Source organism: Nannobrachium achirus (assembly GCF_963921795.1).
Source record: "Nannobrachium achirus genome assembly, chromosome: 14".
NCBI classification, from domain to species: domain Eukaryota; kingdom Metazoa; phylum Chordata; class Actinopteri; order Myctophiformes; family Myctophidae; genus Nannobrachium; species Nannobrachium achirus.
Genome location: NC_137821.1, coordinates 37431537 through 37455469, shown reverse-complemented (window position 1 = coordinate 37455469; position 23933 = coordinate 37431537). Strand labels below are relative to the sequence as shown.

The 23933-nt window shown below is 44.0% G+C and overlaps 1 protein-coding gene across 1 annotated transcript in view; it reads left to right on the top strand.

Annotated features, from left to right (window-relative positions):
- Positions 1-9543: 9543 nt before the first annotated feature.
- The window catches only part of trpc5a (transient receptor potential cation channel, subfamily C, member 5a), a gene marked incomplete at both ends in the record, with an annotated part of 89464 nt that continues 75074 nt past the window's right edge, over positions 9544-23933 (top strand). Inside the window, 6 exons of the mRNA XM_080741579.1 lie at positions 9544-9576; positions 12180-12282; positions 14439-14689; positions 19344-19460; positions 21701-21763; positions 22455-22592. Coding sequence (XP_080597705.1) covers positions 9544-9576; positions 12180-12282; positions 14439-14689; positions 19344-19460; positions 21701-21763; positions 22455-22592 — 705 coding nt within the window. The remainder of the gene's footprint in view (positions 9577-12179; positions 12283-14438; positions 14690-19343; positions 19461-21700; positions 21764-22454; positions 22593-23933) is intronic.

Genomic DNA, 23933 nt, shown 5'->3' with positions numbered 1-23933 from the left:
TTTTGTCATATCTTCCTGTGAAGAAAAAAGAAACAATTACATCGTTAATCTCAAAGATTTGTATGACAGTCCTATACTCTCTGTCTCTCTCTATCTTTCTGTCTCGCTCTCTCTCTCTCCGTCTATCCTGTTTTTTTGTCATATCTGCTCGCGCAACGTTTTTTTTCAAGGCCTAAAAGTACCAATTACATTGTTCATCTCAAAGATTTGTATGACAGTCCACCTGTTTCTCCTGTCCTTGTCCCTTTCCCTTCTTCCCCTCTTCTCTCTCTCTCTCTCTCTCTCTCTCTCTCTCTCTCTCTCTCTCTCTCTCTCTCTCTCTCTCTGTCTATCCCTATATCTCTCTGCCCTATGCATGTCTCCTAGTGTATGTGTCCCTACGAGCGTGTTGAGAAATTAGGAAATCTATTGTCACCAGGAGGAGGAAACTGGACCCCATAAGGGTCCATGTTGTTCCCTTTGAATTGTCAGAACCCTCATGGAAAGTGATTGTCAGAACCCTCATGGAAAGTGACAAGCACACAACGCCTCGCGGCGCGAGGCGTTGTGTGCTTGTAGATCGGCTGTTTTCACTAGTTTAAATCATTTTTTAAATGATAAATACAAAACAAACGGTTTTGGACATGGTTTCCACCCAACAAGGACAAAATATAACTCATGTAATTGGCCCACTGGCTTGTCACTTGTCACTTTTTCCCGGGCTGAATCAGGGGCCCAGCACGTCCCTGGCAGTGTGTGTCATCATCTGTCTCGATCAGGCACGGCCTGTCCTCCTAGCCACCTCAGGAATAATCTCCGGCTTTTTCAAACGAGCGCTCTGGCATGAGAATGGACGAGCGGTACAATCGCCACAAAAGTCACTCTCATACTCTATCTTGACATCTGTAATTATATGCTGGAGAGAGACCGACGTATTGCTTTAGATAACTTTGTGTCACAACCTGCAAATCCCGAGCACCCGACATGGAGTGCCCTTTCAGGAACAATGCCTTTTCTGTGTCATTCGTTAATTATCAACAATATGTAAATTCTGGGGTGTGTGTGCTGGCACGTGCAGAGAATGTTAGAGAGGCAAGGGCTGAAATTTCAGGCATTTTGGTGAACATATCGAAAATAGCAGACCTCCAAGCTCACAACGCGTCACAGGCTATTTTCGGTGCTTGATACCACACTGAACTAAGCATAATCAAGTCAATACTGGAGATGTGGCGTAACGGCATGAATTTCGACACTGAGAGAGGGCAATTCTTTCATCATAAAGCCCGTATCATAGTCGGGTCCGCGGTGGAAGGCTTTACACCGCGGTGTAGTCTTTTCGAGTCTTTTTGAGTCATGAAACTACAACGTTACATCATTCCTCACGGTGGAGAGCTTTCCACTGTGAGTCCCAACACATCTCTCTGTTTTTACTATCAGACAGACAGGCTCTACACCCCATTCACTGATTGGTCAATCTAGACTAGTCAGTCACGGTGAATAGGACTCCACCGTGGCGTACTATGATGGCCTGCACTTATTTTCTGACTTGAGGTGGAGAGCTTTCCACCTCAAATTTGCGGTGGATAGCTCTCCACCGTACACTCTGATACGGGCTTAAGAAGCTGCATTAAAGTTCAGGAGAGTTTGGACAAGGCAATTCTCTTGAATGCCGCCTTCAGCTATGGCATGGAAAGGTGGCATTTGCATTTCTTTCACCATAGTAAAAACTGCATTCATGGTCTGGAGAGGGCACTTTTTACAGACATAAAAGGACTTTGATGTCTATGTGTGCACGTGCCTGTGCGTGTACGTGTGTGTATAGCTTCCAGAGCCATCCTCCTCTCCGGCGACGCTAGACGGGCTTCTCTCCTCCGCTAGGTGCCACAAAAAGGTATCACGAAATGAATTAGCGGGGCTATAGTCTAAAACCAAGGACAAACCAAGGACAGCATGCGCACATCGATTTGGCGAACCACTGATGGGGCAGCGACATGCCTGCACGATCTGTGTGCATAACACACACTTGACTGTGAGAGTTCACAAACCCCCCAAAGCATAGCCTAAAGATACAGTTCTACATGCATGGACATGATAACAGACATGTTATTGCTCATCTTATTTCATATTTTTTATGTTTTGTTTTATTTTTTTGTGTGATAATGTCCTATTTCATCATACTACAGTGTCGCACTGAAGTACACTAGGTGATCTACCGTTGTTTCCTGTTGAGACTGGCACATTTCACCCAGTTTTTTTTTTTTATCTCACTCACTTCACTTTGCCGACCTCGCTCAGAAACGAAATAAACAGAAAATAAACAACATTTTAAATAGAACAATTCACAGGAGGCAAGCAGTGATCACCCCATGATGTGCACTGCATTGTAGTTTCAAATGCACTACATTGCAGGCGCTTTTTGAGAGTGAAAAAATAAGAAGACACGTGTGACATGTGTGATCTGGGCAGCTTGCCCCATGGAAATGTGCCAATCTCAATATGGAACAACGATACAAGGTGACAATGTGTCGCGATGAATGAATTTATTTAGCTTCATGTTTTAATAATATTGTTGAAAGTGAAAGGGGTTAAGGGTGTCTGTGTGGGATTTATAAATATTGAACCAATGACAGTACAAGCTTGCAGAGCAGCACAAAGTGGCACGCTAGCAGCTTGTACATCTGCTATTTTGAGAACCACTGTTCTAAATCCTAGAGTTTTCTGAAAGAATCAGTAGCCTATGTTGTTGCTATATATCGTTGTTGTCGGGTGGAAACCTTGTATGTCCAAAACCATTTATTTTGTATTAAACTAGTGAAAATTGCCGATCTACAAGCGAAGCGTTGTGTGCTTGTAGATCTGTTAATTTCACTAGTTTTGTGCGACAGTCTTGTATGATGAAGCAGGGCTTTCCTTACGAAAAAACGCCCACATTTTAAACTTGGCGATACAAGGTTTCTGCCCGACAGTGACGATATAGTTATATACCGTATACTGTAGCTAAAATCTAAAATGACAGAAGTTTTCCCAGTTTTTTATGGGTTTAAAATAATGTAATACTAGATAGATAGATAGATACCTTTATTATCCCAAGGGGGAAATTTAGTTGTCCAGTAGTAGCACAGCAGTATACAGTTATTTACAAAGTTACAGAGACGTAAGAAAAAATAGATAAGAGGGAAAGAAACAAGAGAACAAACAAAAAGAGCAGTACAGTACCAATAAAGAGAAGGTGCATCAATAGAGGGGGCGAATAATATATAAGTATATATACATAAAGTGTCTTGCAAAAAAGACCATAGCAGTCAATGCTAGTTAGTGCAAACAAGTATCTCACTGTCATTGTTAAACAAAGCAAAAATACTCAGAAACTACCAACACAAACTCATAGTGCAAAGTCAAAAAAATCAGTGCAAAAAAAGAAGAAACTAGGAAGCGTGTCACCGCAAGACGCACATGAGCACTCTTCCTGGACGGTCCTTTTGGGTCAAAGTCAATACAGCAATAGTTCCTTAGAGGTCAATGTCAATACAGCAAAGGTTCCGTCAGTCTAAGTTAGGAAGGGAGACCTTTTCAAGCGTCCGTTATGTGTCTCGTTGTACAGCTTAAGGGCAGCCGGTACAAAAGATTTTCCTAATCTCTCACATCTCCGTCCTGGGTAGGTAAAGCGGTCGTTTCCTCTCTTACTCCAGTAACTGGTGATCTCTAGATGGAGGGGGTGGGAGGAGTTCTCCAAGATGGAATCCAGCTTCCTCGCTGTGCGCACACTGGTTACTTCCTCCACCCCCTGCAGAGAGGACCCGACGACAGAGCCTGCTTTCTTCACCAGTCTGTTTAGGTTAAACGTGTCACCTGCTCTGTTGTTGCCACCCCAACATGTTATACCAAAAAAGAGGACACTTGCCATGACAGACTGATAGAACATCTGTAGCATCCTATTGCACACCCCAAACGATCTCAGTCTTCTCAGGAGGAACAGCCTGCTTTTCCCCTTGCTGTGAATCGCCTGTGCATTGTCCGACCAGTCCAGTGAACTATTCAGGTGTACTCCGAGGAATTTGTAGTTATCCACAAGCTCAACCACCTCACCGTTAATGGTGCTTGGCACCGGGGGGACTCTCTTGGAGGTGCGGAAGTCCACCACCATCTCCTTGGTCTTGCTTGCGTTGAGCCTGAGATGGTTAGCCTCGCTCCATTGCACAAAGTCCCTAACCACACCATCGTGCTCAGCCGTGTTGTCACCCGAGATCTTGCTGACCACCACGGTATCATCTGAGAACTTCTGCAGATGACAGGTCTTGGAATTGAAGAGGAAGTCCGATGTATAGAGAGTGAACAGGAAGGGTGAGAGCACAGTTCCTTGCGGGGCCCCCGTGTTGCTCACCAGCACATCAGACCGACAGCTCTGCAGTCTCACAGACTGTGGCCTTTCTGAAAGGTAGTCTGTGATCCATGCCACAAAGCCCTTGTCCACTCCCATCAGCGTAAGCTTCTCCGCAAGCAGAGACGGTTGGATAGTGTTGAAAGCACTGGAGAAGTCAAAAAACATAATTCTGACTGTGCTGCCCAGATCTTCCAGATGGGTGAGAGCCTTATGGAGCATGAAGGTGATGGCGTCGTCAACCCCAATATCAGCCTGGTAGGCAAACTGAAGGGGGTCCAGGTGATCACTGACCGCCGGTCTCAGGAGGTTCAGAACCAGCCGTTCAAAGACCTTCATGACCTGTGATGTCAGGGCGACTGGTCTGTAATCATTGAGGACCGAGGGGCGGGTCTTCTTAGGCACCGGGACAATGCAGGAGGTCTTCCACAGCTGTGGTACCTTCCCCGTCTTCAGGGAGAGGTTGAAAAGATGCGTAAGGGGGACAGCGAGCTGCTCCGCGCAAGCCTTAAGCACCTTAGAGCTGATGTTGTCAGGTCCCGCCGCTTTCCTGGTGTTGACTTTTCCGAGTTGACGCCTCACTTGCTCGTTGGTGAGAATCAGGGTGGGTGGGGGGGGGGGGGGAGGGGGAGATGGTGCAGGGGAAGAAAGAGGGCGGCAACCGAGGTCACCGTTTGGCCCAGCCGCTGTTTGTTGAACATGAACAGGAGCTCCGTCAAACCGATTGAAAAAACGGTTCATCTCGTTTGCCAGCTCCTCCGTGCCTGGCACAGTAGAGTTGGCAGAGCCATACCCTGTGATCTTCCTGAAACCACCCCACACTTGTCTCGTATTGTTCTCCCTCAGAGAGTTCTCCAGCTTAGCTTTGTAGCTCCCTTTTGCCTGAGCCTTGACTGTTTTAAGCTCCTCCACCACCACCCTCAAGCCCTCCCAGTCCCCTGCATGAAACAGATCTCTTTTCCTCTTAAGGAGGTGAATGATTTCTTTTGTCATCCACGGCTTGTTGTTAGAGAAGCAGCGAACCTTCTTGGTAGGAACACACACCTTCTCGCAGAATAGGATATAGTCAGTGATAACCTGACATAGGCTATCTACATCATCCCCATGTTCACTGAAAAAAGATTCCCAGTCTGTCATTTCAAAATCAAATCTGAGTCTCTCCTCCACCTCCCCAGCCCAACACTGAACCTCCCTGATGAATGGAAGCACTCTCTTCACAACAGGAAGGTACGAGGGATCCAGTTTCACCATGAAGTGATCAGAGCCACACACAGGGGGTAGGGAGACGCAACTGTATGCGTTTCTAACATTAGCATACAGGAGATCAAGAGTGTTCTCACCTCTTGTTTTGCAAGTGACAAACTGGGAGAAATCAGACAGGCCCCTAGCAACATTCACCTGGTTAAAGTCCCCGTTCTACACCCTAATGAACCCAAACAGAATGACAGCTGAAACAGAGAGGAGTTTGGCAGTGGCGTCAGTTCAGCAAAAGCTAAGGTATGGCAAACATGGGATTCCTCATGCACACGCCTGGGTTTTGTCCCTTTTTTACCTGGTTTCTACGGTTTCTTGGGCTGGATATGGCAGCCTGGACGGTTGTTCAAGTGCAGCTAAACTTGGCATGTTAGTAAACATGCCACAATTAACAATAATGCATTGCACCTGTGCAGCTGACCTGCGGAACCTGGGAATATAGTACCATTTTGTCAAGATGGGGAGAATAAAATTGTGGAGAATATAATTATAATACCTTGTTAAAGTGACCGTTTTGTTAAATTTTGCATTTGTAGTTATTTTACTGTAATTTAACAACATAATAACCAGCACAGATAGACAAAGAGGATTCATGGATTTATATTTAAAAGTAAATAGGGTATGGCAGCTGCATACCCCTGCCATACCCAATTGACACCCCTGGAGGTTGGGGAGGTGGAGGGGAGGTTTGATCACTGTGAAGAGCGGAACAGCGGCGCATTGGGCGACAGAGATATGCTAAGCATGTAGGACTGGGGCTCTGCATAAATAGAGCACGTTAGATTGAACCAGTGACCGTGGGCTTTACAGTATGTGACTAGACCTTGAATGAAATGAAGCATGGGACCACTTCCTTCAACCTATAGCCTGAACTATACTGCGATTCTCCGCACGTGTGTGTGTGCGTGTGTGTGCGTGTGTGTGTGTGTGCGTGTGTGCGTGCGTGCGTGCGTGCGTGCGTGCGTGCGTGCGTGCGTGCGTGCGTGCGTGCTTGCGTGCGTGCGTGCGTGCGTGCGTGTGCGTGCAGTGGTTGAAAGTAACTATGTACTGTACATGTATTCAAATACTGTACTAAAGTACAATTTTCTATTATTTTACTTCTACTCCACTACATCTCAAAGGCAAATATTGTACTTTTACTCCACTAGAATTATTTGTGATGATTAGTTACTAGTTACTTGTATTTTTATTATCACAAAACCACTTACTTTGGCAATTTGAAAACAACAGATCTACAAGCTCGCAAGCAACGCGTTGCAAAGTGTCGCACCGTGAGCTTGAATACCTGCTATTTTCAAAGGGTGTTTACACACGTTATACATTTGAAAACGTGTGAAATGAGACCTTCTGCAATAATGACTACTTTCGGTACTTCAAGTATATTCTGATGCCAATACCTTTGTACTTTTACTCAAGTACATTTTTAATACCTCAACTTGTACTTGTAACAGGCAATCCAGACAATAAATAAAACATGTGAGCACTGCTTTCATCACTGTGTGTGTGTGTGTGTGTGTGTGTGTGTGTGTGTGTGTGTGTGTGTGTGTGTGTGTGTGTGTGTGTGTGTGTGTGTGTGTGTGTGTGTGCGTGCGTGCGTGCGTGCGTGCGTGCGTGCGTGCGTGCGTGCGTGCGTGCGTGCGTGCGTGCGTGCGTGCGTGCGTGCGTGCGTGCGTGCGTGCGTGCGTGTGTGTGAGAGTGATGACCTGCCCGCCTGAACCTCTGAGGCTTACCTGAACTTGCTGACCTACAGGTCAACTCGCCGCCACCCCTGGGCTAATGGGTGGACCCGCACATCCCTGGACACTGCCCTCACTGTCCGTGACATTGTCCTCGTTCACTGTCTTAACAGCCATCTTGAATAAGGTTGATGCAGCAATAGAATGAGCATGACGGGCCACTGCTTACCCGCAAATAGGGCTGTCACGATCGTGACGATTTACATGACGATTCATTGTCACTCAAGTAATTGCGAGTAATTACTGACATTTGTCGACTTTAAACTTAAAAAAGAACATTGAGAGGCCATCTACATGCTCGCAACGTGTCGCATCATGATGCCTTGTGAGCATCAGTATTGAGCAACAGTAGACTGACAGGAAATGGGGGGAGAGATGGGGAGTGACACGCGGCAAAGGCTGTCCGGATCGGGAATCGAACCGGCGACGCCGCCAGGCATCCATGCCTATGTGGCAATGCCTAAGTGGTATGCACCTGGACCAGTAGACCAGCGGGCGCCCCAATGGCTGTCTACTTTACCAACCTCAGACTGGTCAAGTAGACAAGCTTGTATATCTGCTATTTTTACATAGCCAACGCTAAATTCTGAGTTTTGAGCCCAACTATGAAACTGAGATAGCTTGTCTGATTGCCAGTGGGAGTTTATATTCCACAGTTGTGCAGGCCTTATGGCCTTCCCTTCGCCCGCGGGAACCGAGCGCTGCAGATGTGAGATTTGCAGAGGGCAGCGTACAGGGCGGAGAAGGTCAGCCATGTAAGAGTGGGGGTGCAAGCCAGGACGCTCAGTGATTTAAAAAACAGACAACACCGTTTTTTTTTATTAACTCTTGAGCCCTGTGGTTAGTATTGTGTGCAGGTTGTGAGTGCGGTTGATTGATTTCTGGGGGCCGTCTGGTAAATAATGAGTTATACTATTAGTATAATCTAGGTGATTGGTGACAAGTGCATGAATCATGGGAAGTATATGAACTCAAATGCAAACAGAAGGGGGGATGTGATAAATACAAGGACACCTAAGGATACAAGGAGAATTACACACACGCACGCACGCACACACGCACGCATGCACACAGTGTGCCATCATTTCCGATGAATTGAGTACACAGGACCCCAATGGAAGCAAACCATAAGCCTTCTTGGAAAAATCCGCAGACCTTGTACTTGTACTGTACTTCCCTGTACCCATGTCTCTGCAAACTGTTAACAGACCTTGTACTTGTACTGTACTTCCCTGTGCCCATGTCTCTGCAAACTGTTAACAAAGTATTCAATCAGTCAATTTACAGCAGGGCTGCCACTGCCTTTTTGTCTTTAGAACTCGTTTTAGAATGACAAGACGAACATGATCTACCCACCAAAATAATATTATACCATCGCTGAAAATGTGGTTTTCTTTTCGTGTTTTTTGCATGTTAATCAGGAACAATCTAACAACAAATAGTTGATATGATATAATATGATGAGCAAACACTGCACACAGAGCAAGGCTTTGTACACAGTAAGATTGCAACCTAACTTACCTTGGCTTGAATATCATTACCGTGGGTGTAATCAATCCAGCATCCGTTACTCGGATTTCAGGAGGTGTTGTTCATGCAGACTATATAGAATTCGGAGATTGTGGAATAGTTCAGGGGTTCCCACACTTTTTTGGCTCAGGGCACCCCTGTAAATATGTTTTCATCTGAGGCACCCCTACATTATATTCATGATTTTCACTCCCAACACCTTAGACTTATGCCATATTTTAGTGATTATGTTGCGAGGAAAACATTGAGATGATAGCCATTTTGGTTAGAACTGACTGAAAATAACTTTGCACTTCAAGTTTAAAATGATACTAAGATACTATGTTTTTAAGTGTCCAAATAAATTCAAAATATTATCAAATAATCTCTCGGCACCCCTGGACTGCCGTCATGACACCCCAGGGTGCCCCGTCACCCACTTTGAAAACCCCTGAAATAGTTGTCTGGCTACGCGAGACTAACAAGCTCCCAATGCATCGCAGATGTGACACGTTGATGAGCTTGCGACCGAGTATGAACTGGGCTTAATGCGGAATCCACTCCTGTATCTCTCTGTGTCTGATCTCCTTTCCCAGCCCTCTAATTTCATGCTTCAGTTCAAACACAATGTTAATTTCTCTCTCTCTCTATCTCTCTCTTTCTCTCTCTCTCTCCCAGCACATCAAGATGAATCCAATGACCCAGTTGTATTACAAAAAGGTGAGAAACACACACACACACACACACACACACACACACACACACACACACACACACACACACACACACAGACACACACACACAAACACACATGCACAACATTGTGTTTGTAAGTGTATACTGTCAAACATGTTGATTTGTATTGTACGACTGCATGGTATTATGTTAGCAGTAATTATCGTTGTTGTTGTTGTTGTTGTGTGTACAATTTACAATGTAGTCATTTAGCAGATGCTTGTACCCAGATACGGTGTACCTTTATTGATCCAGAGGGAAACCGCAGTGTTTCCTGGCAGCACAGCAGTGTGAAACACACAGGACAGGACACACAACAGAGTAGAGCAGGGGTCTTCAACGTTTCTTTTCAGGCCAAGGACCCTTTAGCTGAGAGAGAGACGAATAGGGATGGGATGATAATCGCTATTATCTTTAATCGTGATAATACAACACTCACAATAATCGTATCGTGGAGATTAAAATGTATCGTGAAATGATCCTCCGTCATGCGCTGGGATCAATTAACCTTTTATTTGCCGAGCTGCATATCCGGTACAATTTAATTTATACCCTCTATTGGTAAAATGGACCTGGAAATAATGTACTTGATTGTCTTTTCTCACTCTCAACAAAATATCTTTACCAAAAATAGTCGATCTACAAGCTCACAACGTGTTGCGTTGCGACGCGTTGTGAGCTTGTAGATCTGCTATTTTTTTGGCAAATGTTCCACCCCAGGATTATGGATGTTGGGGATATTTTGATTATCACGATAATATCGTAAATCGCGATTTCTTTGATCACATTAGTCGTGACATGAAATGTTATCGTCCCATCCCTAGAGATGAAGCCCCACTATATGTTGGTTTCATGTTAAATGGATATTTTCAGACATTACTGTAAATGACTTGAACCCTCAATACTTTGTTAACCCATTTAGGCCTAGAATTATTGAATATTTAACCAGTGAAAAATAGCAGATATACAAGCTCACAGCGTGGCACCGAGTGCCGTGCTGCGAGCTTGTAGATCTGCTATTTTTGAAAAAGCCGTGAAAATGTGTGCAAATCTTTGAATATATGTAAGCGAACGTTTGTAACTCAAATTTTGCTTCTGGGTGGTCCCTGGAACTAGAGATACGGGTCCGTGGCCAAATAAATATCATTTTGGGAGTCCTTCAAATGAAAAAGTTTGAGAACCACTGACATAGTAGTCTCTCAAGAACAGACTAACTGAGCTAAGTGGAAAGGACCTTTTCTTTGACGACGGCTAGCCAGATTGCGGACATAGAAACATAGGTTTTTCAAAAAATCTTAGAAGGATTCAAAAGACATAGAATCGGGTCAAAATTCTAATTATCACAATTTTTCAAAAATAGCAGATCTACAAGCTCGCAGTGCGGCACTCGGTGCCGCGCTGTGAGTTTGTATATCTGCTATTTTTCAATAGTTAAAGCATAAAATAATGATACACAATAATGTGTACCCGTTACTTGGCCTTTGGCTCGGTACTCGATCTGCTCTTTTTTCCCTGTACACCAAACCTCTTCTGCCAAAATAGCCAACAAGCCTACAACTAAAACACGCCTGTGACGTGTTGTGATGTGTCGTGAGCTTGTAGATCTGCTTTTTTCGCCTAATATATCCCCCCAGAACAGGGATGCGAAGGTTCAAGTGGTTAGTGTAAACATTCAAATAATCAAGTCCCTATCACACAAAGATGTGGTGGCCTCTGAGGATCCCCTGGGCCTAGGGCAGGGGTTCCCAAACTTTTTGTCTCAGGGCACCCCATAAATATTTTTTTAATCCGAGGCACCCCTACATTATAATTTTCACTCCCAGCACCTTATATTTATAGCATTGTCGTTGTCGGGTGGAAACCTTGTATGTCCAAAACCGTTCGTTTTGTTTTTATCATCTATATAATGTACTAGATCGGCTGTTTTCACTAGTTTTGTGCGACAGTCTTGTATGATGAAGCAGGGAAAAAGACGTACACATTTGAAACTTGGAGATACGAGGTTTCTGCCCGAAAGTGACAATATTTTAGTGATTATGTTGCGAGGAAAACGTTGAGATAATAGCCACTTTGGTTAGAACTGACTGAAAATAACTTTGTACTTCAAGTTTAAAATTATACTGAATACATTTTTCAAGTCTCCATTATCAAATGATCTCGCGGCACCCCTGGACTGCCGTCGCGGCACCCCAGGGTGCCCCGTCACCCACTTTGAAAACCCCTGGCCTAGGGGTACCTTGAAGACCCCTGGAGTAGAGAGATACATCTAAGCTCAAGCATAAACAGATAGAGAAACATATAAGTAGTACTGTGCCATGAACCCTACAGTCAACTAAGGTTAAATGGGCAAGTAAACCGCATACAAAGAAAACAATTAAGTTCTGCAAAGTATAGGACACCAGGTAGACACCTGTCTAAACAACATGCTGTCTAAATAACATTCCTAACATTTGTTTGTACAGAAAAATAGAAATGATCTTGCGACGATTATGCAATGATAACCGATTAGTTCAAATCATTGTGTTGTTCTGCTTGCGTCGTGTGTGTGTGTGTGTGTGTGTTTGTTGTTGTTGTTGTTGTTGTTGTAGGTGAGTTACTCACCGTACCGGGATCGAATCCCTCTCCAGATCGTCCGGGCCGAGGTGGAACTCTCTGCCGAGGAGAGAGCTTACCTCACTGCTGTGGAGAAAGGTACACACGCACGCACACACACACACACACACACACACACACGCACACACGCACCCATACACACACATAAAGCTAGAGCTATCAATAAAATCAACCAAGAAAGTTCCCTCTGGATCATCATTGCCTGGGGGAAAAGAAATATCCATCCCTCCATCTTCAACCGCTCATCCAAAGTTGGGTCACGGCGGTGGCTGTTCCAGCTGAGAGCCCCTTCTTCCCTGATGGCCACATCAGCCGGCTCTGTCTGGAGATGCCGAGACGTTCCTTCTAGGCCAGCGTGAAAATAAAATCCCCCCTGTTTTTACCCTTTAATCTCCTCCCAGCTAGTTGTGCCTTGACAACCTCCCTCGGGAGCAGTGGTGGAAAAAAGTATCCATACTGCCATGTAGACATACTCTAGCCTGGCGGGGCCAGACGTCATACTGCGTTCACTCACTCATTCCTTCCCCAGTATAACGTCTGGCCTTTGGCCTATTGGCAGCTTGAAAAGTGGGCGGGAGTACTTGCCTTGACCCACAGACTCCTCTAACCAATCAGCGTAGCAAAACATCTCTCAGCCAGTCGGAAGAACGGCAAACAAACACGTCTTTTCGGCCGATGAACTCCGCTAGCGCATCCCCCGTGTTCCTTTTTAATTGTTGTACTGGGGAATGAATGAGTGAGTGAACGCAGTATGACGTCTGGCCCCTCCAGGCTAGACATACTTATGTCTAGTAAAAGTCCAGAATTCAAAATGTACTTGAGTGAAAGCAGAAAAGTATTGGCATCAAAATGTACTTAAAGTACCAAAAGTTAAAGTAATGTCCTATTTCAAATGTACAAACATCTTTTGTAAAATAACAGATCTACAAGTTCACAATGTGTCGCAATGTGCTGTCTTACCCCTAAACGTATCAATCAAAGAGTCGTCATTGAAATCAAAGTTTCCGGTTTCAAAGTATTTTTTGTGAGGGCATTCCTGTCTAGCAGAGGTGAGTTTTCAGACTGAAGATGGGGCAGTGGTTCTGAGGTAATTCCACAGTGCCAGGAGGGAGAAGAGTCTAGGTCGTTTCACTCATAGAAACATTATAGCTTAAGTTTAACGGCACATTTGAATGATGGATGCCAGTAATCAGCCCCGTCCGTTACGCATTACCAAGGTTATTGTATAGTTTGGAATTTTCCATTCCTTTTTATTTCATTTTGACTTCACGTTTTCAATGTCAATTAGTTAAAATTCGTTTTTTAAAAGCGTATTGCTGGTTTAGTTGTGAAAAGGCTGAGGTTTAGTTTAGTCGTTAGTTGTTTCAGTGTTAGTTTTAGTTTTTGATACTGAGAAAGACTGAGGACATTTACCTCAGTTTCAGTTAGTTTTGTAAGCACAGTTTTCATTGTTTGGTTTTAGTATAGCTGCCTATAATGGAGAGGGTCTCCAACCCTCTCAGCCGTTATAAAATACAAGAAAGTAGTTCCTAGCTACATGGAAGTAGTTCCCAGCTTTTTTTGCCAACAACACAGGTTAGGCTAGGTTTGATATTGTGCAGATAATTGGTGCACTGTGGAACACTCGTGGAAAGAAACAACGCACCTGGGTTTGATATAAACTGATCGAAGGTGTGGATTATAGTCTCATATATACCACAGCAATTAAAGGGAAACCAGACAATCAGAATCAAGTAATGGAACTGGCCGTTTTAGAACAATAATTTTCTTAGCTAATAACACATTACACATCCAGTGTGGTGTCCTGTTGGTTGGTTTGTAGTCTGGGACTGCAGGCTACAGGCTGTTTCATCTGCATGGCTGCAGTCGCTGTCCCCAGTACAGTGCTGAACGCATTCTCTGTCCATGGTGCTGATTTCACCCCAGCCCACTTCTCTCCCACTCTCTCTCTCTCTTTCTCTCTTCTCTCCCGCTGTCTCTCTTTTCACATTTCATTATGTAAGCCATTTACCATGAGAGGGAGTGGGTTGTTGACTGATTTACCACTGTTTTAAGCCAATCAGAATCCAGTATCTGAACATGTGACCACAAAAAGTGGTAGAAAGTCTCATATACCACAGCAATTAAAGGGAAACCAGCCAATCAGAATCAAGGAATGGAACTAGCCGTTTTAGAACAATAATTTTCTCAGCTTTCCTAATTGTCTCCATACGGTCCCATCCCTCGTCCCTCAGGCGACTATGCGGGGGTCAAGCACGCCCTGTGCGAGGCGGAGGTCTACTACAACATGGACGTGAACTGCCTGGACCCGCTGGGCCGCTCGGCGCTGCTCATCGCCATCGAGAACGAGAACCTGGAGGTGATGGAGCTGCTGCTGAACCACGGCGTGCACACGGCCGACGCGCTCCTCTACGCCATCCGCAAGGAGGTGGTGGGCGCCGTGGAGCTGCTTCTGTCACACCGGAGGCCCAGCGGAGAGAAACAGGTTGGTTGTACACAGGGACGCAGTGTTATTTTATTTTTTTAATTTAACCCATTTAGAATGGGTACACATTATTGTGTATCATTATTTTATGCTTTAGCTATTGAAAAATAGCAGATCTACAAGCTACACCGAGTGCCGCGCTGCGAGCTTGTAGATCTGCTATTTTTGAAAAATCGTGAAAATTAGATTTTTTTTACCCGATTCTATAAGTGTCTTGTGAATCCTTCTAAGGTTTTTTGGAAAAACCTATGTTTCTATGTCAGCAGTCTGGCCAGCCATCGTCAAAGAAAAGGGCCTTTTAACTTCAACTGGAGCTCAGTTAGTCTGTTCTTGAGAGACTACTATGTCAGTGGTTCTTAAACCTTTTCATGTGAAGGACCCCCAAAATGATATTTATTTGGCCACGGACCCCCATCTCAAAATATTTAGTTCCAGGGACCACCCAGAAGCAAAATTTTAGTTAAAAACATTCGCTTTGAAAATAGTCTAGTTTTAGTCAGGACAATTATTTTACTCCTTTTTTTTTTTTTTTTTTTTTTTGTTAGCAAATAATATAGAACATATCCATCTCATCTAAAATTATTTCACAGCCTTTTTTCTCATCCTTTTGATAAAAAAACAACATTTTAAGGAATACAGAGAATGTTAGAGAGGCAGGGGCTGAAATTTCTAAAAGGGCCAATTTGTTGAAAATATCGAAAATAGCACCACCTTTTCGGTGCTTCATACCACAGTGAACTAAGCATAACCAAGTCAACAACACTGGAGATGTGGCGTATGGCATGCATTTCTACACAGATAGGGCAATTATTTCAACATAAAATGCTATTGACATCTTTACTAGCACGGTGCAGTTTGAAACCTGCACTTAAAGGTGACGTGCAGTGAAAAAAAGCTCCCCGTCGATGGCAATAAGCATCAGGCAGAACCACGGTGGGCTCCATCTGCCTCCTCTGTGTCTGTGTGTCGGGAGGGTGAAGGGACAGGGAGAGAGGATGGGAGGTAGACAGGTGGTTAGACGGAATCCTTGATAGATACAGTATGGTACATTGGTGTGTGTGTGTGTGTGTGTGTGTGTGTGTGTGTGTGTGTGTGTGTGTGTGTGTGTGTGTGTGTGTGTGTGTGTGTGTGTGTGTGTGTGTGTGTGAATGCTTTTCCGTCATAGTTCAATCATAACAATTTATTCTGCTAGTTGCCTTTCTGCCTTTCTCTCTGTCAGTGTATGTCATTAATTGTGTGTGTGTGTGTGTGTGTGTGTGTGTGTGTGTGTGTGTGTGTGTGTGTGTGTGTGTGTGTGTGTGTGTGTGTGTGTGTGTGTGTGTGTGTGTGTGTGTGTGTGTGTGTGTGTGTGCGTGCGTGTGTGTCTGTGTGCGTGCACCGTTCCATAATGCGTAAATGACTGTAATGCTCCATGATGCGGTTTACAGAGAACTGCCAATTGAAAGGAACATGTAATGTAATGTAAATGGACTCACTGTGAAACAGGATTTACTGTCTGTCTGCATGCTCTCTGTGTGTGTGTGTGTGTGTGTGTGTGTGTGTGTGTGTGTGTGTGTGTGTGTGTGTGTGTGTGTGTGTGTGTGTGTGTGTGTGTGTGTGTGTGTGTGTGTGTGTGTGTGTGTGTGTGTGTGTGCGTGCGTCGGTTAGCCAATGTGCAGATATGTAAGTGTGTGCTGTGTATGTCAGTATGTGTGTAGTTGTTCAGAGAGAGAGAGAGAGAGAGAGAGAGAGAGAGAGAAGTACCTAATAGATTGTCAGTAAAAGGGAGCTTGACAGAAGTGAAGATTTATGGATGGACAGACAGACAGACAGACAGACAGACAGACAGACAGACAGACAGACAGACAGACAGACAGACAGACAGATAAGGTTCTATGTCACCATGGTAACCAACCATTGGCCGGACTGAAGGATTGTGGGAGGGTTTTTGGACTCATCTCAGCTGGACTCAGATTGAATGAATCTAATCTCTCTCTCTCTCTCTCTCTCTCTCTCTCTCTTTCTCTCTCTCTCTCTCACAGACACGTTGTTTTAATTTCCTCCACTTATTCAGCTATCACATTCTAAATTTGTCTTTCCCTCTCACTATTCACCTCTTTCTCATCCCTCATCTCTGTTACTTTTCAAATTCCAAATATAGCAGATCCACAAGCACTGGTTGAGCTTGTGGATCTGCTGCGAGTATTTCCCGGTGAACCTAAGTGCAACGGTGGGGGCTTGGGAGTGTGGAACACGACAACACGAACACGCACCACTGATAGGATTATATAGCTTAGCCTTTATGTATTGAGAATGAGAGGCACTCTTGCCGATTTAGTAAGAGACTCGTCGCCAATTGCAAGATATTTAAAAGTTATTTGGGGCCATGATGATAACCTTTTCTTCCCACAACCAGACTAAGGATTTATATTGTCTGTGTTTTTGTTTACAACCACAATTATTCACGTGTGGCAAGATCGCGGTTCAATAGTTTTAGTAGGCTATAGTGTAGGCTTAGAAGCCTTTTCAGAAGTTAATTTAATGTTTTCCATTTAATGATTTCCTTTATCCTCATCTAATCGTGTGCTAATGCACGCAACTGTTTTTGCCATGTTTTAAGGCTGTGTAGGCTTTTCAGAAGTTGATTAAATGTTTTCCTTTTAATGATTTCCTTTATCGTCATCTTCCGCTAATGCACGCAACTCGCCAGGTTTTAAGGTCTTATTTTAGGTGTTTCTCATAAGCTCGCAACCCTCCTTGCCCATCGGCCCCCACCTTTGCACACAGGTTCACCGGGAAATACGCGGTCGCGGATCTGCTATGTTTTAACCACAGTACAGTATATAGAAACATAGTTTACAGCAGGGGTTCCCACACTTTTTTGGCTCAGGGCACCCCTATAAATATTCTTTTTATCCGAGGCACCCCTACATTATATTCATAATTTTCTCTCCCAGCACCTTATATTTATAGCATATTTTAGTGATTATGTTGCGAGATAATAGCCATTTTGGTTAGACTTAGAACTGACTGAAAATTACTCTAAATGATACTATAAATGATACTAAATATATATTGTTATTAAGTAATAATTGGAATAAATTCCAAATATCATCAAATGATCTCGCGGCACCCTTGGACCGCTGTTGCCAACTAACTAAGTTTCAAACTAAGTTTCAAATCGTAAATTAAAGCCCTGCTTCATCATACAAGACTGTAGCACAAAACTGTTGAAAATAGCCGATCTACAAGCACACAACGCCTCATGTGCTTTTAGATTGTCTATTTTCACTATTTTTAAAGTTATAAATACAAAACAAACGTTTTTTGGTGGAACGCTTCCACCTTTTTCATTTTTGAATAAATATTTGCAGTTTTTTAGAAAACGTAAGACAGATTGTGTGATGCTGTAGTTTGATCCCGCAACGTGCTAATTTACGGTGAAAAAAAACACAAAAAGTGAAAATTACAGAGATAATAGGTTTAGCAACGATATCCTCTGCTTCTGTCCTCTCATTCCCCTCTCCTCTCTCTTGTCTTTCCTGATCAGGTCTCCTCCCCTCCTCTCTTAACTTCCATACACCTCCTTTAACTGTCCATCCTCCTCCTTCAAAAGATTGATTTGATCAAGATTGCTCTCCGACAACACTTGGGCCCCACAAATCCCATAGTTCTCTTCTCTCTATCTTCAGACAAACACTGGGCATGACATGTACAGTAGCACGAACGCATGAATGCACGCACACGCACACACACACACACACACACACACACACACACACACACACACACACACACACACACACACACACACACACACACACACACAGAGAGAGAGAGAGTTAATCTTAATCTTAAAAGAGTAATTCTCTTTTTGAGATGAGATACAGACAGAGAAAGGCCAGACAGACAAAGAGACACGGACAGACAGAGATACAGACAGACAGACGGATGAATGGATGGATGGATGGAAGTATAAGTATAAGGACGGATGCCAGACATGAGGCATGTTTTCATTGCAGTTCCGGAATTTTCCCGGCAAAATAAATAATTATAATTAGCATAACTTGCCAGGAGTTTAGTTTTTGGATGGGAGGAATGAAAGAAGAGAAAAGGATTTGGCATGCAGGAGAGAGAGAGAGAGAGAGAGAGAGAGAGAGAGAGAGAGAGAGAGAGAGAGAGAGGAGGGGGGGTGGAGGTGAGGGGAGGGGAGGGGAGGGGAGGGGAGGGGAGGGGAGGGGAGGGGAGGGGAGGGGAGGGGAGGGGAGGGGAGGGGAGGCTTATAGTAATGGATGTAAACAAATAGAAAGAAGTAATTGGTTTGAAGAGACGAGACAAGGTGCTCTCTCTTCCTCCTCTTTATCTTTGTCTTCTCGTTTGTGTGTGTGTGTGTGCGTGTGGCAATTTTCTGCCAAAGTGCTGCACAGCAAACAAAGAATACAAAAGACCAAAGGTAGACCAAACAGTAAAGTACACTGCATACAAGTACATTAGAAGTATAACAACATACAGCAGATCGAAGTCAGTAACATTGAGTAAAAATAAATAGTGTTTGTGTTCATGCTTTTCATACAGAATCTCTCTCTCTACCTCTCTCTGTCTGTCTGTCTCTACCTCTCTCTCTCCCTCCCTCTACCTCTCTCTCTCCCTCCCTCTCCCTCTCTCTCTCCCCCAGGTCCCGTCTCTGATGATGGACAGCCAGTTCTCAGAGTTCACACCGGACATAACTCCCATCATGCTCGCTGCTCACACCAACAACTACGAGATCATCAAACTGCTGGTCCAGCGCAAGGTGACTCCACACATCAAAACATACCTCACACACACACAGTAAAACACCTACAGTATATCAGACCCTTTAAATATATAAAAACATTTATGAATCCAAGATTTAGCTTTTTTGTTATTAAAACATTCAAAAAGGGTAATGACCAGAGGGAGAGTATCCAAAGCATGGTCATGAATCTCCCCCTTCCCAGACACACACACACACACACACACACACACACACACACACACGCACACGCACACGCACACACGCCGGTCCCTCTAATTGAGGACATGTGTTGTCAGATTAATTAAAACAATAATTCATTTGGAGCCGAAAAGAACGTTCAGGCAGATCAATATTATTCAACTACTTGGCCATGGATTAGTGAAAACACACACACACGCACGCACGCACGCACGCACGCACGCACGCACGCACGCACGCACGCACGCACGCACGCACGCACGCACGCACACACACACACACACACACACACACACACACACACACACACACACACACACACACACACACACACACACACCCTCCACGAGAGCAAATGGAACCCTGGAAACCAAAAGAGAAAACTGGGTCATTTACACAAGGATATTGCAAGGGTAAGCAAAAGTATGTAAATCTAAAATGACACTGGATATGTTTCAAGGCGCGTTTATTTTACAAAAATGGTATGGCGTTTCGAGGAGATTATGACACAGTGCTGCTTCAGAGAAAGTCCCAATCACCAGCAGTGTTTTCAGCAGCACCGTGGGCCATGCTGAGATAACCTGGGGAGGATTAAGCAGCACCGTGGGCCATGCTGAGATAACCTGGGGAGGATTAAAAGAGCCCAGATGTAGCCGGAGGCGAGAGCAGAGCGTGCACAAGCTTTAAAGTTATTAATCCCATTAAGGCCGGGAACTATTCAAAAATAGCAGATATATAAGCTCACAGATAGATCTGCTATTTTTGAAAAATCTTGAACATTTGTGCAAGTCTTTGAATATTTTGACCCGATTCTATGAGTGTTTTCTAAATCCTTCTAAGGTTTTTTGAAGAAAAGAAAGCATGTTTCTATGTCAGTGGTGCTCAAACTTTTTAAATGTCAAGGACCCCTAGAATTTATGTATTTGGCCGCAGACCCCCATCTCAAAATATTTAGTTCCAGGGAGTGGGACCCCCAGAAGCAAAACTTGAGTTACAGATGTTTGCTTTAAAAATAGGTATTTCAAAGATTTTCACACATTTTCACGACTTTTCAAATATAGCAGATCTACAAGTTCGCAGTGAGCTTGTATATCTGCTATTTTCAAAAGTATTAAATTATTCTCGGCCTAAATGGGTTAATCCCAAAACGAAACCGGGAGTCGGCGCAGAGAGACGCAGAGGCTGGGGTCATGTGATGTATTACCTGCAGTACATCTGCACTGAAGTCTGGTCTGCCATATTTTTTAACAGCTGTAAAAGGTGGACAGAGCCCCGGTTGATGCCAAAAAAAAGAAAAGAGAGAGAATTAAAGTAGTGGAGTCATGAGGATGTCAATGCATGATCTTTCTGGATCAGGGATGATTAGAGTTTGTAGTTAAACCTGTTACTGTAAAGGTCTTTGCACACTGCTGCGTTTTTCGGGCCGAATATCGGAGTGATTTTCGGAGTCCGTTAATTAAAAAATCAACCTCACTTTATGTCAATCACGTTTGCACACTGCCGCCCGTTTCGTATTTATTTTCGGACCAGGGTTGATTTTTTCCGATTTTCGCAGAGTCCCTTGCTCTCTCTCTCTCTCTTTCCTCTCTCTCTCCCTGGCTTTTGGATTTCGGATTTCCAAAACGCAACCGAAAACACGCAGTGCAGTGTGCAACCACCTTAAGACCTGAGGACGATTCTACAAAAATGTTGTAGAATCATACTGATTTAGAAGACATTTAATGTCTTCTAAATCAGTAGTTCTCGCACTTTCAAGATATTTCAATATTGTTGCAAAAATAGCAGATGTACAAGCTCTCAGCGCGGCACAAAGTGACACGCTGTGAGCTTGCCACAATGTTTGTTCGTTTTTCAAAAATCTAAAATGCTTTCCCAGTTTCAATGGGTGAGCTCGACCGATCCGATTGAAACAGAGACAAATGGAAGATTGAGTTGATGGGAGAGGAATGTTAGGCATGACAGCGTGTTCAGTCTCTCAGTCGAACTGTTGTTTCTAAAACTCCTATGTTTGTCTGTCGAAACTTGTTTCTAACTAGTGTTGTTGTTGTGTTGCACAGGTGACCATTCCCAGACCACACCAGATCAGGTGCGACTGTGTGGAGTGCGTGTCCAGTTCAGAGGTAAGAGTTTTACTGGCATTCTGGCCTTTGTCTGCATTATGTTTGATCAGATCTCTACCAGATGCTGACCTGTACAACCAGTCTTCTATACTGTTGACTGGGAGCTGACCTTTACAACCACAGTCTTCTATACTGTTGACTGGGAGCTGACCAGTACAACCACAGTCTTCTATACTGTTGACTGGGAGCTGACCTTTACAACCACAGTCTTCTATACTGTTGACTGGGAGCTGACCAGTACAACCACAGTCTTCTATACTGTTGACTGGGAGCTGACCTTTACAACCACAGTCTTCTATACTGTTGACTGGGAGCTGACCAGTACAACCACAGTCTTCTATACTGTTGACTGGGAGCTGACCTTTACAACCACAGTCTTCTATACTGTTGACTGGGAGCTGACCAGTACAACCACAGTCTCCTATACTGTTGACTGGGAGCTGACCAGGACAACCACAACATTCTATCATTAACTTCAGGCAATAGTGTAAAATTAGTGCATCTTGTCCACTGTCCGGTTTATATCTTTCATTAAAAAGCTAATTTATACTCAAATACATCCCTTTTCCCTTGACAAAAGTGACCCATTTTCAACCTGCTAAAGAGATGTGTCTGTTGAACTAAGATTGGCTTCCTCCAGTAAGTCCATTGTTCTCTGTCTCTCTGTGTCTTTCTCGTCGTGGTCTCACAGGTGGACAGTCTGCGACACTCGCGGTCCCGACTCAACATCTACAAGGCTCTGGCCTCGCCTTCACTCATTGCTCTGTCCAGTGAAGACCCAATCCTCACTGCTTTTAGACTGGGCTGGGAACTCAAGGAACTCAGTAAGGTAGGAAACTACTACTACTACTACTACTACTACTACTACTACTACTACTACTACTACTATGATTACTACTATTAGTAACTATTAGTTGTACTAGAGATGTACCGATACCATTCGCTCCTTCACGATACCGATTTGATACCCATAACTTGCATATCGGTCGATACAGACCACCGATCTGATACCAGTGTGACATTTAAAATACATCTAGGACAGTGGTTCTCAAGGTGGGGTCCAGGGACCATCACCTCCTTGAGGGGGTTCCAAATGGACCCTTACAGGTATGTAACTCTTGAGAGTGTACACATGGAACCAAATGGACCCTATGCGTTAGTTTGGTTCCATTTATACACTATCTGAGTTATGGGGGTCCATGAAATGAAAAAGGTTCGACAACCGCTGATCTAGGATTAAAAAATAACAATAAAACATTTCACCAGCATTTTAGGCAGTATCGGCAGCTTTTCCAATACTGGTATCGGTATCAGAACAACGATAACCACTATTACCACCATTACTACTACGATTACTGAACTATATCAGTAACTATTAGTAGTACTAATACGACCACTGCTATTCCAATCATAGGAGGAGCAGTGAAGCAGCGCAGCCGTCAGCGTAAATGTCTCGGACGTAAATCAAACAGTTAGTGATCTGCAGCTATACTTCTAGTCTTAATGTCATTCCGTGGCATTTTAAGTTCAAGACAAGCCATTTGTCTTCACCGAGCCTCCTGCCGTGTAGTTTTGGGGGGAAAGTTTCTTCTCTGCCTCCCTGGTAATTGTAGTGTCACAGTTAAAAGCACATAATAAACGCTTCTTGGAGACAAGACGCCCTCTTTTTTGGGGGGTGGAGGGCGGGTGGGGGGGGGGGGGGGGGGGGGGGATGTCAATAATACGAGACATTGAAATGTAAACAGATTTGAATTCAATTCTCTTGGATTTCACAGAGGTTTATTTATTACAGATTTTTCAAAAAAAAAAAAATAGCCCTTACCCGTTCGAAGATATGAGCTCCGAAATGATGTGCAGTGTGTGGGTTATGGGGTGTGCACTGTGCACACAGTATATGAGGGATGGAAAGAAACTTTAACTGGTGCTCGCATTATAATATGTTGGAGCATCAATGTAAGAAATACCCGTTTCGTTTAATGGCTACTATATTACTGTGTACCGATCAGCATGATTTTTGTGTACTGTCCAAAAATGTGTTTTACTCCAACCCGCCTCCTGGTGGCGCTGTAACAGGGCCAGACACTCAGACAGCTTCGCAGTTATGTCAGGTGTGTTCATATGCTAATGGTCATGCGGATTCAGATCAATTGCTCCAGCAACCGAGGAGAAA